The sequence below is a fragment of the Tenrec ecaudatus genome, chromosome 11 (genome assembly GCF_050624435.1).
Source record: "Tenrec ecaudatus isolate mTenEca1 chromosome 11, mTenEca1.hap1, whole genome shotgun sequence".
Classification (NCBI taxonomy): domain Eukaryota; kingdom Metazoa; phylum Chordata; class Mammalia; order Afrosoricida; family Tenrecidae; genus Tenrec; species Tenrec ecaudatus.
In genome coordinates, this window is record NC_134540.1 from 26,718,131 (window position 1) to 26,744,221 (window position 26,091).

The following is a 26,091-nucleotide window of genomic DNA, read 5'->3' on the forward strand; positions in this document are numbered from 1 at the left end:
TCTGTTTCTCTAGAGGACCCTGCCTAACACACTTTGTTAATATAATCTATCTTCTCTGTTGATTAAATCAGCATACACATGGAGTAAGTATGGTGAGAGGATGCAATCCTAATACACACTATTCCTGATATTAAACCATTCAATATTCCCTTTGTGGTTCACGCAATTGCCTCTTAATCCATGTACACATGCATGCAATCAAATGTTCTAGAATTTCTATTCTTCTTAAGGCTATCTATAGTTCGTTAAGAGCTACACAGTCAAATGTATTTGTGTAGTGCAGTCAAGAGCCCCTGACATAACAATGATGACCCTTGTTCTAAGTCCTCTGGTAGCTCCCTGTCTACATAATGCTGTGATGGTTCTTGAGTCATCTTCAGCAAAATTTTGCTTACACGTGTTATCAGTGATATTGTTCTTTAATTTTCTCAATCTTTGTGGTGTCCATTGTTTCGTATGGGCAAAATCAGGATCTATTCCAATCAGTTGGACAAGTAACTGTCTTTCAAATTTCTTAGCATAGACCAGTGAGGGTTCTGAGTACTTCATAAGCTTGTTGAAAATTTTCAATTAGTATCCTGTCAATTCGTGCAGCCTTGTTATCCATAATGCTGCTACTGCTGCTTGGTCTTATTCTTTCTGTTCCATTGGTTCATGAACTTATTCTACATCTTAACATAGTTGCATGCTGACTAGTTCTGTGACTCTGTATATTCATTAGAGCTTCTTTTGATGTTTTATGCATTTTCCAATGATTGTTCTGCCTTAGAACCCCTTGATATTGCAGCTCAAGGCTTGAATTTCTTCATTTTTTTAAAATTTAAGAATGCTGACTATAATCTTCCTTTTGAGTTTTCTAATTCTAAGCAGATTTACTTTTCTATATGTTCATGTGAATTTATATTGAAGACTAGTCAGTGGTTTTTATCAGTGAGTGTGTGTTAGTCTGGGTAGACTAGAGAAACAAATTCATAGACACTCATCTGTGTGTCATAGAAAATTTTATATCAATGAGTAATTGTATATTAAGAAAACATCCTAGACCAGTCCAGATCAAGTCCATAAATCTGACATTAGCCCATGTGCCCAATACTAGTCTCTAATTTCCTCTTCAGACTGACACACAACATGTGATGGTGCCAAATGCAAGAATATCACAGGCCAGTGGGTGCAAAATATTTTCCAAGCAGTATAGTGCAAGCATCTCAGCACTAGTGTGGGTTTTCCATGTGACTCCTCCAACTCCAGGGTTTGGTTCCATCAGTTGTCTCCATGTGGCTGGTCATCATGAAGACAGAGAGTGTCTCCCACTCACAGGGAGGAATATCAGCATTCCCAGAATCCTCAGGAGCAGACCATGCCCACAAGGAGGTTTCATTGACTATGGCCTGATTGACAGGCTAGACTCTACCCCTTCACGAGTTGACAGGAAATTCTGCAACTGGAACAGACCATCCCTTGTCAACTTGACACTTTTACACAACTCTTTAACCATATATAATTTTTAAACAAAATAATAAAAATCATATCTGTACCTAACAGTATAAAACTAAAATGTAAACAATTCAATATGTGGCAAAGTCTCATTAAGAGCCTGCTTTGCAGGTGGTCCTAACCCATTTAAATTCCAATTTAATAGCTGAGGGCAAGTAGTTTTTCAAACTCTCTATTTTTACTTCCCAATAAACATTTCTATCCATCATTTTTATCAATAAAAATAAGTAGAAGAAATCAGTATAAACACAATAGAATTATATACAAAATTTAATTATTGTAACAGTGAAATTAAATTATTTAAACTTATCAAAATCTTAATTATTCAATTGATACAAAATATGTCCTTAGGCCTCTGACAGCTTCAAGCCAGGGGTCTGTCTTCTGTCAGCCATTTTGGCCTTCTGCCAGTCATTTTCACTAAACTATATGATCTCTGAGAAATTCAAGGTGTGATTCAGAGCTCAAACTATACATTAATCACATTCATTTTTAACATTTCATTGAGGAATTACCCAAGACAAAAATCAAACAAAATTATCAAAACGTTAACTTCCCATTATCTTTCCAGAAACAACCCAGTAAACGACATGGGCATATCTGACCTCTGGGTAGCCAAAGAAGAAAAACTACCATAAGGCAGAGGTCGAACAAGCGCCCAACCTCCATCTTCATGATTTGTTTCTCTAGTACCCCTCTCCCAAGGTACTACAATGTGTTAGTTTGGGTGGACTTAAGAAACAAATTCATAGACACCCAAATGTGTATAACAGAAAACTTTATATCAAAGAGTAATTGTATGTTAAGAAAATATCCCAGACCAGTCCAGATTAAGTCCATAACTCTGACATTAGCCCATATGTCTGATACCATTCTCTCTATATTTTTTTCTTCAGACTCACACAGCACATGCAATGACACTGAATGCAGGAGGATTAGAGGCCATGGGTGGAAGTCTTGGGGATGCAGTGGCAGTGAAAGCATCTCACCACTGGTGTGGGTCTCCATGTGACTGGTCAGCAGGAAGACAAGTAGAGAGTGTCTCCTGCCTCCAGGGAGGAATATCAAAGTTCCCAGAATCTTAGGAAAAGGCCACGCCCATAAGGAGGCCTCATTGACTATGGCCCAATTGACAGCCTAGACTCCACCCCTTTGCAAGTTGACAGGATATTATGTAAGTGCCACAGAGTTCTTCAAACTTTCTTTGGTTTCAGTAAAGGGGAAGACATGAGATGTTGCCTGGCTATAAGATTAAATAGAGTCTGTGAGTCTTAAAGGCTTGTTTCCAAACAAGCAGTCATCTAAATGAGATGTCAACGAAGTCCACATGGAAAAAGCACACCAACATCAGTGACTAAAGGAATGTGAATCACATAATAGTATCAGGCCTAAATTATGAGCATCTGGTTTGGAGAAGGCTATGGATGACAGTGGGTGAATAAGGTACATTCGTGGGATCTACATTTGGAATAAGTCCCCGGTGATTTTCCTCTGTCCACAGTAGTGTGGTGGGAGAAAAGTGGTTACTAAATAGAGTGTATTGAAGAGGTGAGCATAGAAGCTCTAAAGAATAAACCTGACTTGAACTGTTAAAGCTTTGTCAGTTGTTTTTCAGTTTCATGCGCATTAGCCCTGTTCTGGTGTTCAACATTATCTGTACTTTGTCTGTTTCTTTTTTCATATTAGGGTTTATCCCCATGTGTCATGTCATTGGGGCTGACTTTCTTGAATCCTTGTTATAGGATTTTCTGTTTTTCCGTGTATGAAACCCAGGATTGATGAAGCTCTAGGCACAGCAAGGAGAATAAAAGATTCTGGGGGATAGAATCTGTGCTGGTAGTGAGGTAAAAGGAAACTGATGTCAAGGTGTTCTAGAAGGAAAATAATTTTTAAAACTGATTGTGATACAAATTGTACAATATTTCTAGATGTGATTGAAGTATGGAATGGTGTGATATCTGTATTCATTCCCAATTAAATAGTTTTGGAAAAAAATAAGACACATCTGAAGGCTGAAATTTAAGGGAAAACACTATAAAAGTAATGAAATCTGTCATGTTTTGTTACTTAAGATATATCTACTTAAGCCTTCTGCATCAGGTCCTCTTTTTTTTTTCTTTTTTTCCCCCTCCCTCCCCACTTCCCCCTCCCTCATGCTTTGAGAGTGATTAGGGCAAAGAATGTACAGATGTGCTTTATACAATTGATGTATGTATATGCATTGATTGTGATAAGAGTTGTATCAGCCCCTAATAAAATGTTAAAAAAAACAAAAAAACCCCAAAAACAAATATATATAGTTTGTGGTGGAGAGTTTCTCAAATGTAAATTAAGTTTTCAGTTGCTTATTTTAAAAATAAAATGCTTTGATAATTCAGAGGTAGTTCATTTCATCCACTGCCAATTATTTTTCTTTGAGGAGTATATTTGGACCTAAAATATTTTACTATGCTTTGACCTTAGCTCTGGACACTAATGGAAGTATAGATGTTCAAATGCTCACCTCATTTCCTACTGTATCTAAAAATATATGAGCCTCCTGGTAGTGGGTTATTTATAATTATTTTGTTCTATTTCTTCTGCCAATCATTAAGCAAGAGAGAGACACAGGAGGGAAGCACCCGATCTTATTCTTAATTTCTAGTGCACAATTAGGAAATATTGTTAGAAGACAGATCAACTTGAAATTATTCTGAAATGTAGCACATTTTAGAATAACAATATATACACATTTTATTAAAACATTTAATATAACATATAATAAATATTTAAACATAAAAAGTAACTTAAAATGCTTTTTAAGGCTTCATCTTTTTATAATGTTTTACAGTTATTTAATGTGAAATTTAACTGAAGATTTAAATTACATCCGGAAAAAAGGATTTTGCATCTTATTTGGTGATTACATTATTAGTCGTCAACGACATTTGAATAAAAACTGAACACCGTATGTGGGCTTTTTATTGCTAGTATGAAACATCTGTTACTAAGATATTTGTTTTTGTTTTCATCAGTGCGAGTTAGGTTTCAATGAGTGAATATGTCTCAGAGGAATATTTTCCCCTAGATGCAAGCTTTTATTATAACTCCAATGAAATGGAGTGTAAGTGCTTAAGGGAAACTACCCAAAAATATCACACATTCCTTTGGAAGCATGTTAATCATTACAAATGAAACGTTGATGAATGTGACGCTGAACATCAAGATCAAACACTGAAGCAACATCAGGGATTATTGTTATAACAATGTACACATTTGTGACTTCATTGTAGGCAGGCGTGTTTGATGTGGAATACATGAGTCCATTGAAACAAAACTCACAGCAATTTACCTTGTATCATTTTCCAGTATTAATTTTACTAGTCAGGATCTCTGGGTTTCTGATATTTGTATATAAAAACCTTATAGGAATGATGTTATTTTCTCTGTAGAATATAACATGTTTGGCTTCGAGTATTATTTATTATTCAGAGAAGGACCCTTGATGGAGAAGTAGTTAAGCACTTCGCTGCTAACTGAAAGTCCATGGTTTGAACCAAGAGAAAGATGTGATTTTCAGGAGAAAGAGGTAATTCTGTAGGAGAAAGATGTGGCAGACAATTTCCATCAACTAGAGATTACAGCTAGGGAAATCCTATGGAGAAACTGTCCTCTAGGGTTCCTATTAGTCAACATTGGATGGATGGCCAAAAAGATTTTAGAGGAATTCTTATATCCCTTCATGCAAGTTCAAGCATGTAAGCTATTTGCTCATATCTCCGAAATTACCTTTGGAAACCTTCTGGTAAAACATAGGACACATTTTTAAGGGGGGCACAGTGATCACTTAATTCGATTAACTTCTCTTTAAGAAATTTATACTGACAACATTTTATTTCTTGGTTTTTAATCATCTTTATTTTTTCCATACCAGAATTATTCTATATAGTTTTTAAAATGGAAAGCACTGGTAAAGAGAAGTTGTAGCATCTACTGACAGCACTGTGCCATGCCCGGCTGTGTCTATTCACTCAATAGTTTAGAGTGAGGCTATTATGTAATTCAGGCAAGTCTCATATTTGTGTATATTTTGATCATTAGTGTCTGCCACGAAGAGAAAATAAAGTACTGCCTTTGTTTTTCTGTCACTTTCCTTTTTTAAAAAGAGATATGGCTGTGACACAAAAGTTTTCACACCCTAATTTGTTCATTGCCTTGGGGAGGCTGTGCGTTGGATTGGTATCAGTTGGTGACTATTTGATTTTGTGTTTTATCAGGAGCTACAACCATTGAGAAATATGACCTCAGAACCAATTTGTGGATCCAGGCAGGCATGATGAACGGCAGGAGGCTGCAGTTTGGAGTGGCCGTTATTGATGACAAACTCTTTGTAATTGGAGGCCGAGATGGCTTAAAGACTTTGAATACCGTTGAGTGCTACAACCCTAAAACAAAGACTTGGACGGTTTTACCCCCAATGTCGACGCATAGACATGGTCTCGGTAAGATCTTCTCCTTGCTTCTGGAAATATTTTATTGATAATTAAGAATACTTATAATAGTATTATTTATCAGTTCTTATTAACTTTTGATAAATTATGGAATATGTGTGGCAATTTTGAAAGTTCTTGACATTTCCATGTGTTGACTAACATGTATTAAACTGAGAGTAATAATGAAAATATAAAAAACAAATATTACTCATTCTATTCTCTAACTTGTCTTGTGCACATAAAATAAGTAGAAGCAAAATATGTTAGATGCTCTCTAGTCAATTCATAGTCATAATCCTCCAAAATAACGTTGATGTTAGAGAACATGATTGCAACCACTCAGTCAAGTCTTCTCCTTGAGCGTCTTCCTCCTTTTCAAAAGCCTTCTATGTTTCCAAGCATGATATCCTTTTCTAGGAACCAGTCTTTCCTAATACCATGTCCAAAGGACATGAGATCAAGTCTCACCATCCTTACTTCTGAGGAGCATTCTGGTTATACATCTCCCAAGACAGATTTCTGGGTTCTTATGAAAGTCCACAGAATTTTCAAAATTCCTTGCCAACATCATAATTCAAATGCATCAAGTTGTCTGCAGCCTAACTTATTCATTGTCTAATTTCCACTTGTAATGAGGCAACTGAAAATACTATGGCTTGGTTCCAGCATACTTCAAACTGACATATTTGATCTACAAAACTTTACAGAGATCTTGTGCAGCAGATTTACCCAATACAATATGACATTTGACTTAACTAGTTTCCACAAGTATATTATCCTTAGATAGAAGCCAGATACTTCACTTTACCATTGTCTTCTTTTCTCTATAATAATGTTATCTATTGGTCCAGTTGAGAGGATTTTATTTTTCTTTACATTAAGTTGTAACCCTTACTGAGGGCTGTAGTCCTTGAACTTCATCAACTGCTTCAAGACCTCCTCATTTACAGCAAACAAGATTTTATAATTTTCACATTGAAGCTTTTTAGTTAAATTCCTCCAATCCCAATGCTTAGTTCTTCTTCATATAATCTGACCTCTAGGATTATTTGTTCAGCATACAGGTTGAGTAAATATGATGAAAGGAGGCAGTCCTGACACACACACCTTCCCACTTTTAAAAATTCCCCTTTTCCATTTTTCTGTTCCTACCACTGACCCTTGGTCCTGGTGCAGGTGCCACCTTAGCACATGGAGTTTTGGAATTGCCATTTTGTCAGTATTATCCATAGTTTGTTCTTACCCCACAGTCAAATGCTGGAGTATAATCAGCAAGTTACAAGCAAACATCTTTCTGGTGTTTTCTGCTTTCAGCCAAGATCCATCTGATGTCTGCAATGATATCTCTCATGTCATGACCTCTTCTGAAACCAGTCTGAACTCCTGGAAATTCCATATTGATGTATTGCTTCAACCCTTGTTGAACGATATTCAGCAAAATGCACTTGAATGTTATATAAATGATATTAATCAATAAAATTGTGTCACTTTTCTTTGAACTATGAATAAATACCCATCTCTTCCAGTGGTTGGGCTAGATACCTCTCTTTGAAATGTCTTAGCATCAATGAGTGAATGCTTCCACTTCTGCTCCAGCTGGCTGAAGTCTTTCGATCATATTAAAATTCCTGGAGACTCATTGTCTACAGTGTCTTCAGAGGAGCTTGGATGTGTTACTTCAATATCATTGGTTATTGATAATCTGCTGTTCTTGAAATCATTGAACATCTACCAATTCTTTTGTGAGAGCTATCCTGTGTCATCTCCCATTGTGTTGATTTTTCTTGCATCATTCAGCATTATGTGCATAGAATTCATCATCGCAACTTAAAACTGAATTTTTTTCATCAGCTCTTTCAGCGGAATGTGTTCTTTGTGTTTGCCCCTCTCATTCCAGGCCTGTGCACATTTCATTATCATGCTTTATACTGTCTTCTTAAATTGTCCTTTGAAACTTTTGATCCACTTTCTTAATCACTTCTTCCATTTACTTTAGGCATACCTTTTGATCTCTTCAAAATTTTTTATCCTTTTGATTTCTATATGTATGACACTCTTGATGTCATTTCACACCTTTTCAGGTCTTCTTCCACTAATCTTTATTGAGTCAAATTTGTTTTGTGGTGATCTGAAAATTCAAGTGGGATAATACTTACGATTGCATTTTGGCTCTCATGGAATATTTTTATTTTCTTCAACTGAAACATGAATTTATATATGAGCCATCTATGATCTATTCTGGTTTTCTCTGGCCTTTCTTTGGCTAAAAATATAGAGCTTCTCCATCACCTCTTCCTACAAATGTAGTCAATTTTATTCCTGTGTATTCTACTGGTGAGATCCATGTCTAATCATGGGATCACTAGTTTAATTTCAGTCACTAAAGCCATATATTCCAACTTTTCCATTCAAATTGCTTAATCTTTAGATATATACTGATTGCGATTTTAATCAGTTTCATACTGATGTTGTTAGAAGTCCTCAAATTTCTCCATAATTAGTTTATTGTTTGCTGTTGAATTTTAAATGAAAATTTTATTAAATGGACCTCTTGGCATGCATATAGATATTATTCTTTCACAAACGACATTGTACTTTAAAATAAATCTTGATGTATTCTTTTTGACAATGGTTGTGACTCCATTCCTTTTGAATTTTTCATTACGGAGAGGGTAACCCATATTATTAGCTGGTCAAATGGTTAATATTAGTCCATTTCAACTCAATAATTTATAAAATCTTGATTTTTCTGTATTCCATTTCATATTTTAGTTTCCAATTTTCCTAGAGTCATACTTTGCATATTTTGCATTCCAGTTAATAATGCATAGTTGAAGCTGTTCTTCCCATTTTCAGGCTAATTTATTTGTGTTAATGTATATACATGCTTCCACCACTTGTCTTCTAGTTCCTCATATGTGGGGTTCACATGTTGCAGTAATTGTGGCAGCTATGTCATGGTATTTCAATACCAGCAGGACCACCAAGGAAAACAGATTTCAGCAGAGCTTCCTGCCTAAACACAGAACTCAAAGAAGAAATACACTATCTACTTCTTAAAAATTGTACATTGAAACCTTTTTTTGTGTCTCCTGAATAATATTGGATACTGAAATTTTCACAAATTGCACAGCGACACTGTCAGATATAGTGCTGAAAATGAGGATAAAATGCACTTAAATATTAGTGAGGAAGAGCAACAATCTCAAAGTACAGTAAAGCATAATGAAGTTTATGAGTCAAGCTTTCAGGAACTTTGTTAGGTGATGGCATATAATGCAAAATGAGTAGAAATAGCTCTAAACATCTATTGATAATTGGAACACAGAATGTATGAGGTGGGAATCTAGGAAAACCGGAAGAAAATAAAAAGTAAAATGAAACACATAAAGATTGATATCTCAGAAATTAATGCACTTAAAAGACAAGTATTGACCATTTTGTATCAGTCAATCATATGGTTAATAGGCCAGAAAAGATATTCAAATATTTAAGATATAGCATGAGATCAAGAACCAAGGTTCTGCAGGAAACCGTCCAAGGTATATTAAATGCATTATTGAAAAACAACGCTCCAGAAATTGAAAGATTAACAATTGAGGAGTTCAAACATAGTAGTGAAGCATTGGGAGCATAATGACAAGAAATTTGGAAGTCAGCTACCTGGCCAATCAGCTGAAAGACATCCAGATTTATAACCAGTCCAACGAAAGGTGACCTCACAAAATGTAGTAATTATTGAAAAATTGACTTATAGTTAATTAATATGGCTGCTTCATCCATAACACTGTTTTTGGTACCATATCAGTTCAGATCCTCTTCTTGTAGCTGTGGTCCAATTTTGGAGAGAGTTACCAGTCACAGGGTTAACGTGGGACTAAATTCTGGCCTCAAGTTTCAATATTGAAAGATTCTATGGGCAACCTAATGAAAGATACAGGAACCATCAAAAGAAGATGGAAAGAATGAAGAAGGCACAGTCTGTAGCAAAAAGAACTGGTAGAAATCCCACCATTAGAGGAGGTAGCATATGAGCAAGTATTTATGGTGCTGAAGAAAGCAGTTCACGCCACACTCAAAGAATTAACCAGTTGAGAGCATTAGCCACTAAAACCAATGGTCAACTGACTGGGAAAGAATCATTGTGCCCATTCCAAAGAAAGGTGACCAAACAGAATAAGATCACTGGCCTCACATTCAAATACAATGTTACTGAAGATCCTCCAGCAAAGGTTGCAGCAGTGCATGGACAGGGAACTTCCCGTGGCTCAGGCCAGACTCAGAGCAGGACATGGAGCAAAGACGGTCATTGCTTCTGTGAGATGGATGTTGGCTCAAACCAGAGAACACCAGAAAGATATTGTGTTGTTGTGTTATATTGATACATTATTTGCCATGACATTTGACTGTGTGGATAGTAACAAACTATGGATAACCTTCAGAAAAATGGGCTTTCCAGGGCAATTGATTGTGCTCATGTGGGATGTGTACATGGATCAAGAGGGCATTGTGCAAACCAAACAGGGGGGTATGCCAAGTTGAAAATAAGGAAAGATGTATGTCAAGTTTGTATCCTCTTACCATACTTATTCAATTTGTGTGCTGAGTAAATAATCAGAGAACCTGGATTATATGAAGAAGAATGTGGCAGTGGAATTGGAGAAAAGTTTATTAACAACCTATGATATGCAGGAAGACACAACCTGTTTGCTGAAATTTAGGAGAACTTGAAGCATTTTTATGATTGAGATCAATGATTTCAACCGTAAGTGTAGATTACACCTCAATGTGAAGAATACATCAAGATACAAGAATACAAAATCCTCACAGCTGAACCAATGATACATGACAAAGAGTTGATGTTGTCAAGGGTTTTGTCTTGCTCATATCCACAATCAAACCTCCTGCAAGCAGCAGTCAAAGAGTAAAAGATGCCATGTACTATGTAAATCTGCTGGAGCAGATTTCTTCAAAGTACTTAATAAGGATATGACTGGAGGCCTCTGGTGAGCCAGACTTGAGCCATGGTCTTTTTAATTATTTCATAGCCATGTGAAAGGTGGGCATTGAATAAAAAGTCCCGTGGAAGAAGAGAACCATTTGACTTGGGGTGCTAGTAAAGCATATTGGAAAATACCACGGAGTGCTAAAAGGACAAACCTACCTGTCTTAAAAGAAGTACAGCCAGAGAGCTCCTCAGGGTTAAGAATGGCAAGCCTGTATCTTACACATTCTGGACATATTGTCCAAAGAGATCATTCCCTGTGGAAGGACATCATGCTTGGTAAGGTAGAGGTGCAGCGAAGAAGAGGATGACTCTCCACAAGATGTTTGATGCATCCTCTCTCACAGTGGGCTTGAGCATAGCAACGGCTGTGAGTGTGCTCCTGACTCAGCAGCGTTTGGGTCAGTTATGCAGAAGTTTTCTATGGGTTGGAATACCTTCCTGCCTTCTAACAATAACAGCCAACATTGGCCTCCACAGAGGGTGTGAACCAAGCCACACCCTCTGTTTCTGTGGTTACATTTTCAGACTATTTTATTTGAAGATGTGACTTAAGACACCATTCTGCATTTTTTTTGTGTGTTTCCAGTCACGTATAAGACAAACCATACTTCTGTCAAAGCCCTTCCACAGTATAGAAGATTTATTTTTGATACAGAAGATTCTTAGGACCATTTTTTTGCTGATCCTGCCTTCTGGTAACCTACTGACTTCCCTAATAAACTCTAATTGTGAATACTATCTATGAGTTCTCTGTGGTGGTTACAAAGAATTGTTGAACCTAGAAGAGAAGTAGAGCACCATGGGAGGAAAAACTACCGTCTGAAGAGGTAAAGGATAGAGCTGGCAGTTACTTCTGACCCCTGCTTTATGGCAACAGGGAAGCCATAGAGGTATGATATGGCTACCTTACATTTCCATGAACCACGATAATATCATTAATATCACATGCAAGAAAACTTTGCTGAAGACATTCAGCAATGGTTGGTGCAATACAGAGAGTGGGAGGTGCCAAGAATTCAAACTGGATTCACAAGAAGGTATGAACAAGGGACATTATTGCTGCCATTCAGTGGATCCTCGCTGAAGCAGAGGACATCAGAATGATGATCACTTATTCATTATTTAAAAATATTCTAATGTGTGGATTAAATAGAGCTTAGCATAGAGAAGAATAGAAATTCCAGAACACATCATTGTGTTCATGCTTAACATTTACATGGACTAGGAAGCAGTTATTCAAACAAAGCAAGGGAATATTCCATGGTATAACATCAGGAAAGAATAATAACCCTCATATTTTCAAATATAATAGCAAACCAACACTTAAAGGACAATAATTGTTCAGTCAATTTTAGATTTAAGATCCTTTGGAATGCATTATGATCATTCAATTCCAAATAATAAATAATATTTATTTTTAAAAAATCAGATAAGGTGTGTGTCCTTTCACCATATGTATCTAACCTGTGTGCTGAGCAAAGATCATAGAAACGGGATTATATGCAGATGATTGCAGCATCAGGCTCAGAGGAAGGCTTATTCACAACTTACAATATGCGCGTGATACAACCTTGCTAACTGAGAGCCAGAAGGACTTGAAGCACTTGCTGATGAAGATCAAGGATTGCAGCCTTCAATATGGATCACAACTGAATGTAAATAAAACCCAAATCTTCAAAACTGGATTAACAGATAGCATTATGAAAAAAGACAAAATCAAATTAAAGATGTCAAGGATTTCATCTGGCTTGGATCCACAATTAATATTCATGGAAACAGCAGTCAAGAAATTAAAAGATGCATTGCTTTGGGAAAATCTGCTGCACATGCTCTCTTTACAGTATTGAATAGCAAGAAAGTCACCTTGAGGACTTGGGTGAGCCTCCCTTAAGCCATGGTATTTTCAATACCACCATATGCAGATTACTTTGGAAAGACCAAATAAGAATTGATGCATTTGACTTATGGTGCTGGTGAAGAACATTGGTAGGGGCTGCCCAAACGACACACGGATCTATCTGTCTTGAACAAGTATAGTCAAATTGCTTCTTAGGAGTAAGAGTTGTATGAGCCCCCAGTAAAAATGATTTTAAAAAGAGAGAGTGAGAGAGAGGGAGAAGTAAGTGTGGTTGAGCGAAAGTGCTTACTATGGCTCTTCTACCAACTCTCTGTTACTCCCACCAACTGATTGGCTGGGACTATGCAAATGAGAACACTATTTGCATAGCGTGTGACACTAACAAAGGGAATTGGGTCACTTTCTGTTACTTGACTCCTGGCTATAGGGATGGGCCCTCTTTGAGCAGAAGAGCAGAGAGAAACCCCAAGACCACAGAAGAGCACCAGGAAGATGTCTATCTAAAGCACATGATGCATCACCGATTGTGCAGGGATAGTCAGAGGAGCAGTGCAGAGACTGCGGGGTGCCTTCTTCTTATCTGGTCTGAGACTGTGAAACTCTGGGACAGAGTGATGGCCCGGCTGGCTTCCTGCCCGTGGAGGCAAAGGTCAAGGGACCATGTGGTGAAGAGACTAATAACTGTAGAAAGAATTGGCTACCACATAGCTGAGACACAGAAGTGGGAGAGACTCCACTTCTGGCTCAGGGAACCAATGGCTGTGTACTTACTGTTTACTGATCCTGACTTGTGAAAATCTATTAAGTCTCCTTATAAACCCCCTTAAGAAGGGGTGCTATCTGTGAGTTCTGTGTGGTCATTGAAATAATTTATTGAACCTAGCATAGATGTAGAGTGGCTTGGGAGAAGGGTAAGACTAGCTAAAGAACGATGAAGCATGGAGGTATGTCTGTCCCTTTCCTCATCACATTAGGGAAGTGAAAAGATATCAGCTATATCGACCTCCACGCAATTTATTACAGTGTGGATAGTGACACTTTGTTTCAGTTATTCTGGACAAGTTGTGAGGAGAGATCAGTCCCTTGAAAGGGACATCATGCTTGGTAATTAAGCATATGTAACACCAAGGTCAGGGTCCCAGCAAAAATTGCAAGAAATTAAAGGATTTTGAACTTTTATGAGCCTGTATCTAAGGTGACTTGATATTCAATGGTGACTTTTGCCTCATGTGCTGACTTTATATCGTAGAGACTGCAAAAGACATTACTTTGCTATACTAAACTTCCCAATAATTGCTTTCTTTCACTACTACTGGCAGATAAATATGACAAATTTTGTATTATAATAGTGCTCTTATATTTAAAAGTATGTTGGATCTTATGTAAACTTCAATAAAAGGAAAAGCAGCTTCATAAAAAGAGGAAGATCCTTGTAGAAGTGTATCGGCACAACGACTACAAAAAGTGCTTCAAGAAGAAGTGCAATTGTCAGGATGACACAGGATGTGCAGTGCTGCGTTCTGCTGTGCCTAGGATTCCTATGCGTCAGCATTGACTCTCAGGCACCTAAAAAGAGCAATGCATGCATTTCTATGCTAACATGGGGAGGCCAGATTAGTGCAGCTCCAAAGAAAATGTAATTAATACGGAATATATAAATATTGACCTAAGTGCGTCACTCTTAAATTTCTGATCAGACAACTGCAACTAAAGCATTCCACTTGAAAATGAATTTCACTTTGAAAAATCCAGGGGAAAAGGTGACACATAAGCTAGCACTCAAGGTCAGCACAATATGATTTCAATTGACCTTGCCTATAAAGTAATCAGTGGAAGTGGAACAACTATATTTGGGTTCAGAAGATCTAGATTAGAGCCTTAGGCCTAATACTTTAGATTGGACTGACTTTGGTCCATCACGTAAATGCTAAGCCGCACTATCCTGATTTGTCACAAATGGACTTTAGGAAGTTGTGCACTGATAATGTATATAAAATGAATTTGTAAATTAAAAAGCACTCTACATCTTCATAAATAGAGGGATTTAATAAGGGATTAGAATTCCTTTTTTTGTAAAGTAAAATGAAAATTGCTTTTTTTGAAGACCTGCAATATGCCACATAGTAGATAGTACATTTTAGAATATGCATTTTAGAGTGATATCATAGTTTAATTGTGTTGTCACTATTGATATCAAAGATACTTTGAAAGGAAAAAGTTAAAACATTTTCAAAACAAATATTAATGATCATTCTACTTTAAGATCCTTTGCATATTTCTTCTTATTTATGTATATGCCACCTGAAACTCAGAAACCCGCCCCCCCAAAAAAGCTAATAAAATGATTATGAACTGACAAAAACAACCTTTTTGATCTATATTAGACCAATTCAAACCCCTTTCCTAAATTTACCTATTAGTAATTCTGGTAGTTACATAATCTGGTGTCAATTTGGGACTTGAGCGGATTAAGAGTGAAGGAGTGGAGTCCAGTGTGTCAATCAGGTCATAACCAATGAAGCCTCTGTATGAGCTTGGCCTCCTGAGAATTCTGGGAAATCCAGTATTTGCACCTTGGAGGTGGGAAATACCTCTCTCTCTCTGATCACTCCTGGAGAGACATTGCAGCTAATAAGACACATGGAACTACACTAGTGCCCTGAGCTGGAGAAGCCACATGGATCTACCTTGATGCAACCAGACCTCTGAAGCCAGAGAAGCCACGTAGAGACCCCTGCCAGCACTGAGAGGCTTACAGCACCACTGGATCCAAAGACAGTCTACCTACATTCAGTGCCAGTGCCTGTGTCTGTGAGTCTGAAGAGGACTTTATAGATTGGTATCAGAAATATGGGCTAATATCAGTCTTATGGCCTTGGACTGGATTGGGTTGGAATGCTTCCTTAATGCACAATTACTCTTTATATAAAGCTCTCTCATACACATACAAGTTTCTATGGATTTGTTTCTCTAGTCTACACAGACTAGCACAGTAATACTGCATATTAAATATTCATGACTTGTTTTATTCAGATTGAAATGATTAGGACCTGATGCCTAAACATTCCTTATGATTTCAATGTCAGAAAAATGGTAAGAAAATTATCGCAGAGGCTCTTTGATATTCTCTTTGGGTTTATTTCAAATAAGCAATTTAATTTTGTAGTTGACCAAAGTAAATCAATAGAAAACTTACTGAGGGTGATAATGATTTCATAAAATTGTCTTTGCTCTTTGACCTAAGTAATTTTCTTCTCTCAGTTTCATATTTTGTTTAATAAAAATTTTATTATAAATTCTCACATAGCTGCTATAATTAAGAAATGTATATGACTTTAAGATATGAAGTCTTGTCCCCAATTAATAATGATATTTTATCTTACCTAATACATAACTTTTTTCAACAATGCCTTTACCTGGTTATTATTATCATTCAAACACATAAAATATTGCAATTTAATATAATTTTTATTATAGAATTTGGTTTGATGTTGCCATAGTCACACTAAAAGGACTGGGTTTTCTTATACAAAGTTTTAAGATGTGAGTATTTTAATTCTTGCTGAGAAGTATGATTTTATGAATAATTATTTTAAAGTCAAATGATTTCATTTTTTAATGTTCAAGTGTTCAAATTACAATTTTATACTACAGGTAAAATCATAAGAATTTCTGTCACAAAAAAATTCCTGTATCAATTTACTTAGATAGCCTTATAAAATTTTTGATATATTCAGAAGAACAAATATAAAAACTTGATGTTATATTCCTTTGTTTCAATTTTACTTCTACAGAATTAAGAACAGGAGCACAGTTCAACATTTACACATATAAGAATTAATATTACATTTATAATATGAAGAAACAATTGCAAATTTTAATATTTTCCAGTTTTAATAAAGCATGTATATATTTCATTTGGATTTGGAAACAGAAAACATTTGTAACCAATTAATAAGCTTTACTAATTCATGAGACTCACATAGGGTGTCTTATGACCTTTCCTAATTTGTATTCAATACCACATATTAATTTTGTATGAGATGTATGGGTGTATATATGTAATTATTGATATTATTTAGTAGAGTCTCATGAAGATCATGACAGAGACAGTGACTCTAAGTGAATCATACACACATAAGTCTAAATCTCTTGTTAAAATCACAAGAATACAGGCACAAAATGGGCCTCCAAGCTGTTTATATTTATTGGTGTACATGCAGTAAATTGTAGGACACAATATCTCTGAGACAACTAGTGTAAGCCAAGTAAGGAGTTTCAAATTTAAAACTGCGTTGTTTGTGTTTTCCTGTGAGCATTGAACAGGTAGCCACTAGTTACTTTGTGGAAGAAAGATGAGGCTCTGTTTTTGAAATTTACAGTCTCAGAAACCTAATATAGGGCCTCTATGCATTAGAATTAACTCTGACAATAGGGTAAGCCAAATATGAAGTAGAATTTAATGAGTCCTGTGGGAAATGAACCTGAAGGAAATTTCAGCTATACCACTTAGGATTTATTGAAAAGTTCTGTTGACTTCCCTCCACCACAAAACTGTTTCTGCTACATACAACACTATTGCCACTCTTTTTCCATTGGTTTATTACTTAAAAATGAAATAACTATGGAATAAGGGGACTTCATAAGGAATTCCAATTCCTTGTGGTACCATGAAGAAGGTAAAGTAAAATAAAAATTATTCTTTTTGAAGGCTTCCAATAAAATACACAGAATATTAAGTGCTTTTTATATATATTTAGAATATGAGCATTTTGAGTGTCTAATTATGTCTTGATAATGAATTAGGCAACAATGAGTACATTCTCACAACTGTAGAGTATTAGAGCAGCAAATTAAAAGTAAAATGAAATAAATATGAAAGATAGATAATGACCAATTTACTTTGCCAAAATAATTACATCGTATCGTTATGTAGCCATACTTTTAGCTATTACTATTTATTGTTTTATAACATGATAAAAAGACCTCAGCAAGTATACATTAGATGCTGTCATAATGTTATCAATTAAGAGCAATTAATAAGTAGGTGATATTGGAACTATGTAATACGGTGCCCTGGTCCAAATCATGGCAACTATGCTGGATTCTGATATTACTTTTCTTCCTGTTAATAAGAAATTATTTGCTGAATACCTTCCATTTTCTCTTCCTCATTCCTAAAACACTAAACCGAAGTTAATGCTGCAGTTTTGATGTACGTTGAAATTGTTAAATAAAATTATTTAAAAATACTTTGTAATTTAAACTTTATTACAAAAACCCAAGGATTTCACTTTAAGATAAAATTGCAAATTACATAAACTTCACATTTACTAATCTGTAGCCTACATTTGAACAGGTTTTGAATTGTCACATCTATTATTAATCCCATAATTTATTAATGATCTTATTGAAGTTTTCACTTCTTTTACTTGCCATTCTTTTCAGTATAATTGTCAGGATGGGATTTGCTGCTACATTAGCAATCTGTCCTGATTTATCCAGAAACTAGAAGTTCCTATCTGGCTAGCTCATAGTTAAACATTTCCTACTCTGTAGCCTGTAGTATTACAAAAAATGTGTAATCCTGTATGATATTGGAAGGGATTTGATGAGGCAAATGGTTAATCAAAATCTGCTGCTTATCCAGGCTGGTGGCTCAGCCTCAGCCTCCAACTCAGCAGGAAGAAGATCTGGCTAATTCTTCACACCACACAGTGCTATGATTTTCTACCCCATCATTTGGGGTTGCTGTTTGTTGGACATCATACAGTTGAGCAAAAATTAGCCTGAATTGATCGTAATGAATACAACTATTTTCAACAGTGGTGGTACAGGGGTTAAGCACACAGGTGGCACCCAGTTTGTGAGAAGAAAGAGGGAGCAGTCTGCTTCTATAGAGCTGACAGATTTAGAAACTCTGAGGCAGTTCCATTCAGTCTTAGAGAATGGTTGTAAATTGCAATAGACTCAGCCACATCAGGCTTTTTAGTTATCTTAGTTATGTAGCTTTGTTCCCCTTGACTTATATGGAAAAATATTCTTACATAATTCTATAAGTTTATTTGCTGCTAAAGATGATCATGTGATCAACATATCACATCGTGACAACTTAATGAGGAAAAGTAATAAAATAATACAACGGAAACTACTTTTATTATTATTGAGTTATTTTGCTTTCATCATTATTGACTTTCATTTGAAGCATTCATAAATCTGATATGTATTGGTTTGGGAGGTGATAAATATGACATAAAAGTTACAGGTATACATTTTAATACATTCATATATACATGGAAAATCACAAATCATGATTTACTTTGACAATGAAGAAGAGTTATACAATATGGGCATTTTGTTAGTTGCAATAAACTCCACTTATGGAATGTTCTGAATCACTTGGATTATTCCTGAGAATAGTTACGGTATTTCTGTTTAAAAAGGTAAGAGTTTCTTTATCCTCCTTTCTTTATTTGCTTCATATATTTGCAGGAATATCTTGCTGTTTAGCAAATCTGACTTGCAAGTTTAGCAAAGATCTTCATCTTCACGTTTTCATGCAAGTCTTCCAAACCAAATCCCCTGCCCATGAGTTGTTTCTAATGAATAGTGATCTTCTAGCACAGAGTAGTAATAGCTCCCTAGGGTTTGTGAAACTGTAATATTAACAGGAGAGGGAAACTTCATCTTTATGTCAGCAGAAAAGTTGGAGGATGTGAATAGCTGGATGTGCCCCTGGACTGAGTGGAGAAAAACTCCAGTGAACCCCTTCTTTGCACCATCTGGTCTACTTCTCCCCTGCCTCTGGCTCATTCTTTATTTCATCTTGAGCATTTCTTCTCTGTTCACAATCCATTTGATTGTGATCTGTTATGTCCCCTTACTTATGACTTTGAACTGTTCCCCATTAGTGATGCTAGGTTTTAGATTCAATAATTTTACCACTGACCTCAGTCATTTTTTCACTGAGCTCATCCAACATATTATTCTGAGAAAATTTTTGCAGTGTATTCACATTAGCCACCAACTCTTTCCATATCTTCTGCTTCCCCTTTTCTCAGATAATCAATATTTCTGCTATAATGGAGAATATTGTAATTCTGTTAGAAATAATATATGACTTTATGTCCATCACTGGCAGCGATTCCATGAGCAAGTGTAGTCCGTAGGTAAGATGTATAAGGTGGTGATTATATCTTGAGCTAAAAGCTGAATCACAGTGGTCTTATCGGGAGATAGATATACCACTTCTACATCTTGATTTGATCATTGACGTCGACATTGTTATGAAGCGTTATCAGGAACTGGAGCATGAGCAGTTTAATTATCATATATTATTAGAGTTAACATGATCCAACTTTCTATTTGTTTTGACCCCCAACTGTGAAACCAACGACATTGTTGACTAGGACATTGCCAGTTATACTACAGTGTTTATACTTGTCGAGGATAACATTAAATATCTGCAAGTGAACATCTGAGTATAACATCATTTAATTAGGTAATTCAATGCATATGCAGTACATATTACTTATGATAAGCAGTACTAAAAACAACAACAACAACAACAACAAAACCAGAAGGCTGTAAGTGGAGTTCACACCTCAAAGGCATCAGAAGTCAGGCACTACCTATATAACAATTCCATGCATATTATATCTGTGAAACCAAAGGAGTAATGCATTTACCTAGGGAATTAAGCTAATTAAGATCTCAGTGGCCTGAATATGCTAGCAAGATTTTAGGTTAGCATTTATGCCTTTCAAGCATATAAATCTATATTTATGCCTGTTCTCAAACATTTATTAAAATTAAGTAAGATGTTATGACAATACTTTTGACAGTTAGATATCATGAGCAGAGAGGGAGGAATATTATACTCATTTTTGTCAAGTCCATTCCAAGTCATGGAAACTTTCTAGGACAGAAAAAAATCTCATAAGTTTTCGACAGCTGTTACCTTTCCAAAAGCAGACTGCCCTACGTTTATCCTGTAGAGAGGCTGGGGAGTTAGGCTTGCCTATCTTTGATGAGTGTCCAAGTGCTTGAAGCACTGCACTATCTGTGCTCCATTTTCAATATTTTAAATATGGTAGGAGTTATTTTGTTGTTTTGAGTGTAAATGTGGCAATTTACATATAATGTTAAAATATTTATATTATGTTATCGTTGAGAATACACAAAACTAAGCATCCATCAGCTCAACATGGTCTACTTGTACAATTCAGTGACAATAGTTACTTTCTTTGTGTTGTTCAAACATCCTCACCCTTCTTTGTTTGGAGTTGCTCCTATGCTATTAGCATCAATGTCTTGTCTGCTCAGCTCCCTATTAAAACTTTCAAGTTCCTGTTTTTATATTATTATTGATTCATGCAGTTAATTCTTCAGAATGTAATTCTCACAGCAGATATTTTTACTATTAAGAAAAAATTTTAATTTTCTGTTACAAGACTTCATAGGTTACTTTCTATTTAAGATTTAAGAATTAGTTCGGGACAATATTTTCCAGGATTCATCGAGCTTTTATGGCTTCAGGAAGAATCGAGTCAATGAGAATTTGAAATTCTGTCCTGAATTTCCTCTCTTTGGGTCAGGATCCCTGGATTGAATCCATGATCAATGTTTTTTTGTAATGGTGCTTCATGGCAAAGTTCCCAAATTGTTCATGGGAATAATCAACCAACATTCCATATTCTACTCTTAGTCTTTTTTATTAAATAATATTTTTATTGACATAGCTTACTCATTCCAATATATCTGTTCCCTTCTGAACTGTAGTTCAGTCCCATTGAGTGGGGCTATATCACCAATGCTATCACCTCCCCTCTCCTTTACTCCCCCTCACTTCCCACACCTCCAGGGAACCCTTACTGCAGTCACTGTCTCTGAGGGGTCATCTATCTTAACTACCATGTACTGAGCAATCTTACATGTACAAAGGAACATGTGCAAGTCTAACATGACCTATGAGGTATATCACATATGGACTATAATAGTAAGGGGGAGAAATCTTAAGGAATTAGAAAATAGTTATGTGGTTCATCAGTAACACACTGCATCCTGAATTTATCCTCAGTTCCATGAGGCCCTTCTAGGAGGGACTGCTCAGTTGTCTTATAGGTGGACTTTGGGTCTCTACTACATCCAATCCTGTCATATCAATTTGGATGTGTGTTTTTTTATCTTCTTCCCATGGGCACCTCAAAATCACACAACCTCATGTGCTTCTTCCACATGGACTTTGTTGCTTCCCTGATTCCACAGACACTGTAGCTTTTGACAGCTGAGCACCATCAGCTTTCTTCACTATATTTGCTTATGCACCCATTTTGTCTCCAGCAATCCATCGTGTCAAGAACCTGAGTATCAGCTTCATTATAAGAACATAGAAAAGTGAAACATTATAAGAATAAACCATTTTCACACAGAGGTAAAATTTAAGTAGAGGCCCAAAGTACATTTACATATATATATGCAAATATATACATATTCTTATATATATGATTTTGTTTTTGCTTTTTTATCCTACCCAACTATTATGCTTTCCTCTCATTCACCTCTCAGTAATTCTTATCAGATACAATTTGATTGATCCAAAGTGCCCAGGAGAGCTACCCCCTCCACAAAGTCCATCTTAGGACTCTTACTATTCCCTTGTTCCTGTTATTGTTGGCTCCATGCTCACCTGCCCCACTGGCTGGCTGCTGTCTCCAAGACTACCCATCCTGCATTTCTGGTGTATATCAACACCAAAACCCAGAACCAAAATAATAATGAAATAGAATAAGAGATAAAAACAAGAACAACATATAGATAATTACCAGACTAACAGTGATCATGATATATAAAGGGGTAGCCAAAAATACCAGCATTTTAAACGTTATGTATTTAATATTTTTTAACAAGCAACCTTATCACCTTCAAAGTATTCTCCATTACACTTAATACATTTTTCAAATCTGTGATTCCAGTCTGGAAAACATTTTTCAAACCCATTTGTGTGGATGGCTGGCAGTACCTCACTCATTTTTTCTTCACCTCTTCTATGTCCTCAAATAGCTATCCTTTCAGGTCCCTCTGCATTTGCAGAAACAAAAAGAAGTTTCAGGGGGGCAAGGTCAGGTGAATCAGGTGCTTGGGCAGGAGAGGCATGACGCTTTTGTCTGAAAACCAGTGCACTGGGATATCTTTGTGAGCTGATACATTGTTGTGGTGACAAAACCAGTCCCCCGTCTGCCACAAATTGGACTGTTTTGTCATATATTGTTTCTATTAAAAACCTCTGAATAGCTTGATTAACAGTCTGACCTGGTGGAATGAACTCCAAATGCACTATCACCCTCACATCAAAAAAAAACAAAAAAAGGAGCATCATCTTGATCTTTGATTTCCATGATAAACTTTTTTGTAGGACAATGGTGTCTTCCATTGGCTTCATTAATGTTTTTTTCAGGGTCTTAAGAAGAGCACCATGTTTCATCACCAGTAATGACTTTGGAACAATAAGTTTGTTGATTTGGAGCTGTTCTTTCAAAGGACAGCATGTATGTTTCCAGTTGACGCTCTTTTTTCTGGTTAGTCAGAACCGCAGGCACAAATTTCACAGCGACTCTGAATTCCCAAATCTTCTGTTAACATTCACTGACCCAAGCTTCAAGATAGCTTGTCAACATAAATATGAATCAGAAAGTTTGTCCTACCTCCAAGGAAGAACACAGGAGTTCCCAGAATCCTCTGGAGAAGGCCATGCTCACACAGAGGCATCATTGGCTATGACCTGATTGACAGGCTAGACTCCACCCCTTCACTCAAGTTGACAGGAGATTATGTAACTCCACAATGTTATTGTTTTAGTTTAGGCTGACTGGAAAAACAAATTCTAGTCACAGCACTCATACATGTATAAGAAAGAACTTTATATGAAGAGTAATTTTATATTAAGAAAACATCCCATTTCAGTTCAGGTCAAGTGCATTAGTCTGATATTAGCCCATACATCTGGCACCAGTTTATTATATATCAGATATGAAAAACAAAGACATATATCAGATATGAAAAAATAGGGATAGGTTGGGTTTGCAAAAAAATGATAGAACTTTTCATGACATACACTCATATACATGAAGTGATATGCATATGTTCTTGATTTGTACTATATGTCTTTCAGTAGATATATATGTATATATATGTTATAAAATGGGAAAAATTTTAAATAGCATATAAGGCATGAAAACAAGTTTTTAGAACAGGTAAATTTATCATATTTGTTGAGACTTTATAAGTTGAACAAAAAGAAAATCATAATACTCATGCATTTTTATTATAGGTAAAATACATATATATATATTTATATGAATGTTCAAAAATATTTTGAAAATTGTATTCCTTTACGTTCTGCTCTTCCATTCATTTCTCTTGGAAATATCATACACATAGAGCTACTACTTTCTCCACTCTCCCACCCAAAAGACAGAGGAAGGCGGTAAAGATGGAAGAAAGTCAGGAAGGCAAGAGGGCAGGATGGCAGAAGGAAGAGAAAGTCACAAAGTCCAATACATCTGAACAGAATTTGTCTTAAATAATTGGAATATTGATAAGCTATTAATATAGCTCATCTCAATATTCAAATAATCAATACCTCATTGTCCCACAGTGAAATCTAAGCTTACATATGCCATGAGATATTTTCACTGTTATAGTTTTGTATAAATTAATACTTTGTAAGAATAAATACTGCTTTTCACTGTTAAGAATTCCCTTAGGTGATGCCATCAAGTAGATTCCGACTCCTAATGAGTCTACAGGACAGAGTAGAACTGCTGGAACAAGTGATGAGTGTTGAAAGCCCTGTCTCTCTCTGCTAAAGTGGCTTGTCCTTTCAAACTGCAGACCTTCCTGTTAGCAGCCTTACTTGTAACCACTATGCTACAAAAAGAGGAATAAAAGAAAGAATACTTGCCTTAAGTATGACTGTATCATAAATGCCTTCCTAGAAACATAATCATGTAATCACAGAATTGTTTGCCCAATCTGTGTACATAATGAGAAAAGCATTAGTGTTTCACTTGATTGATTATTCAAGAGCAAGATGAGGCTGCTAGGTCCATAAAGAGTTCCAGTCAAGGAAACTCACAGGGACCCTTCTTCCCTGTCCTGTCAGGTTGCTGTACTCAGCATTAACTTCATGACAGTGGATTTTAAAAATTCTATTATTAATTTCTGGAAGTAAAAGTTCATATCACAAAATGTATGATTGATTCCCATTCTGATTCCTCGGCGATATGAATTAGTCAAGAGCTATGTTTTAGCTGTCTCCATAATAATTTGTTAAGAAATACAGTGTTATGTATTCTGAAGTGATATTAAGGTTTGGAAGGCAAACAAAATGAAGTGTTGTTACTACCCATGGCTTTGATAAATAGCCAAAGACCCATGGAAATCTTCATAGAAATTGGTTCTTGGAATTAGAACTTACAAATACTATAATCAGTTGCCATGGAGTTGATTCAGATTCTGAGAGAGTTTATATGTGTTAGAGCAGAATTGTTCTTGAATTTTTCTGTGACTGATTTTTGGGAAGTAGATCACCAGGCCTTTCTACCAAGGTAACTTCATGTTGATTGCATCTCTTGCCCTTTGTTTACCACGCGAGGAAGTTGACCTTTAACCACTGGAAGTGTACAGGGACTTCACAAGGTTCAACATTTCCTATTACATAAGAATATTTAAGAGATATACTTCTTGATGCAAGAGTCACACTATCAATTTTCTCTTCCAGAGAAATTTCTGTGTTTTTACACCCAAGTTAGAACAGTGTATTTAACTAGGTCTTACTTTTTTTTAATCAATCAGCTTCCCATTGTGATATTAAAAAAATGTATACATAGCTTGTAGCAATCATATAGTAGATTCCATTTAATATCATTTTGCTTGTTTTGCTACTTTTTTAATCTCCTATTTTAATTAAATTTGCCAATATCAATATAAAAGATTATTTGTTACCTTAATTTGTAAATAACAAAACTGTTGTTCTTAAATTCAGACCTGTAGCATCCCTATATGCACAACAGAGTAAAACACTGCTCAGTCCTGCACCATCTCAAAATTGTTCCCATACTTAAGTCCATTGCTGCAGTCACTGTGTCGGTCCATTTGCTCTGTTTCGCTGCTACTGCACTGCACTAACATGATGTCCTTCTCCAGGGACCGGTTTGTCCTGACAACATGCTGCGAGGATGGTAAGATGAAGTCGTGCC

The 26,091-nt window shown here is 36.0% G+C and overlaps 1 protein-coding gene across 2 annotated transcripts in view; it reads left to right on the forward strand.

Annotated features, from left to right (window-relative positions):
- Window positions 1-26,091, forward strand: part of KLHL1 (kelch like family member 1) — a 417,008-nt gene that overhangs the window by 313,147 nt on the left and 77,770 nt on the right. For both annotated transcript variants that reach the window (XM_075563613.1, XM_075563615.1), the window contains one exon: window positions 5,751-5,975. In XM_075563613.1, the coding sequence (XP_075419728.1) occupies window positions 5,751-5,975 (225 nt within the window). The remainder of the gene's footprint in view (window positions 1-5,750; window positions 5,976-26,091) is intronic.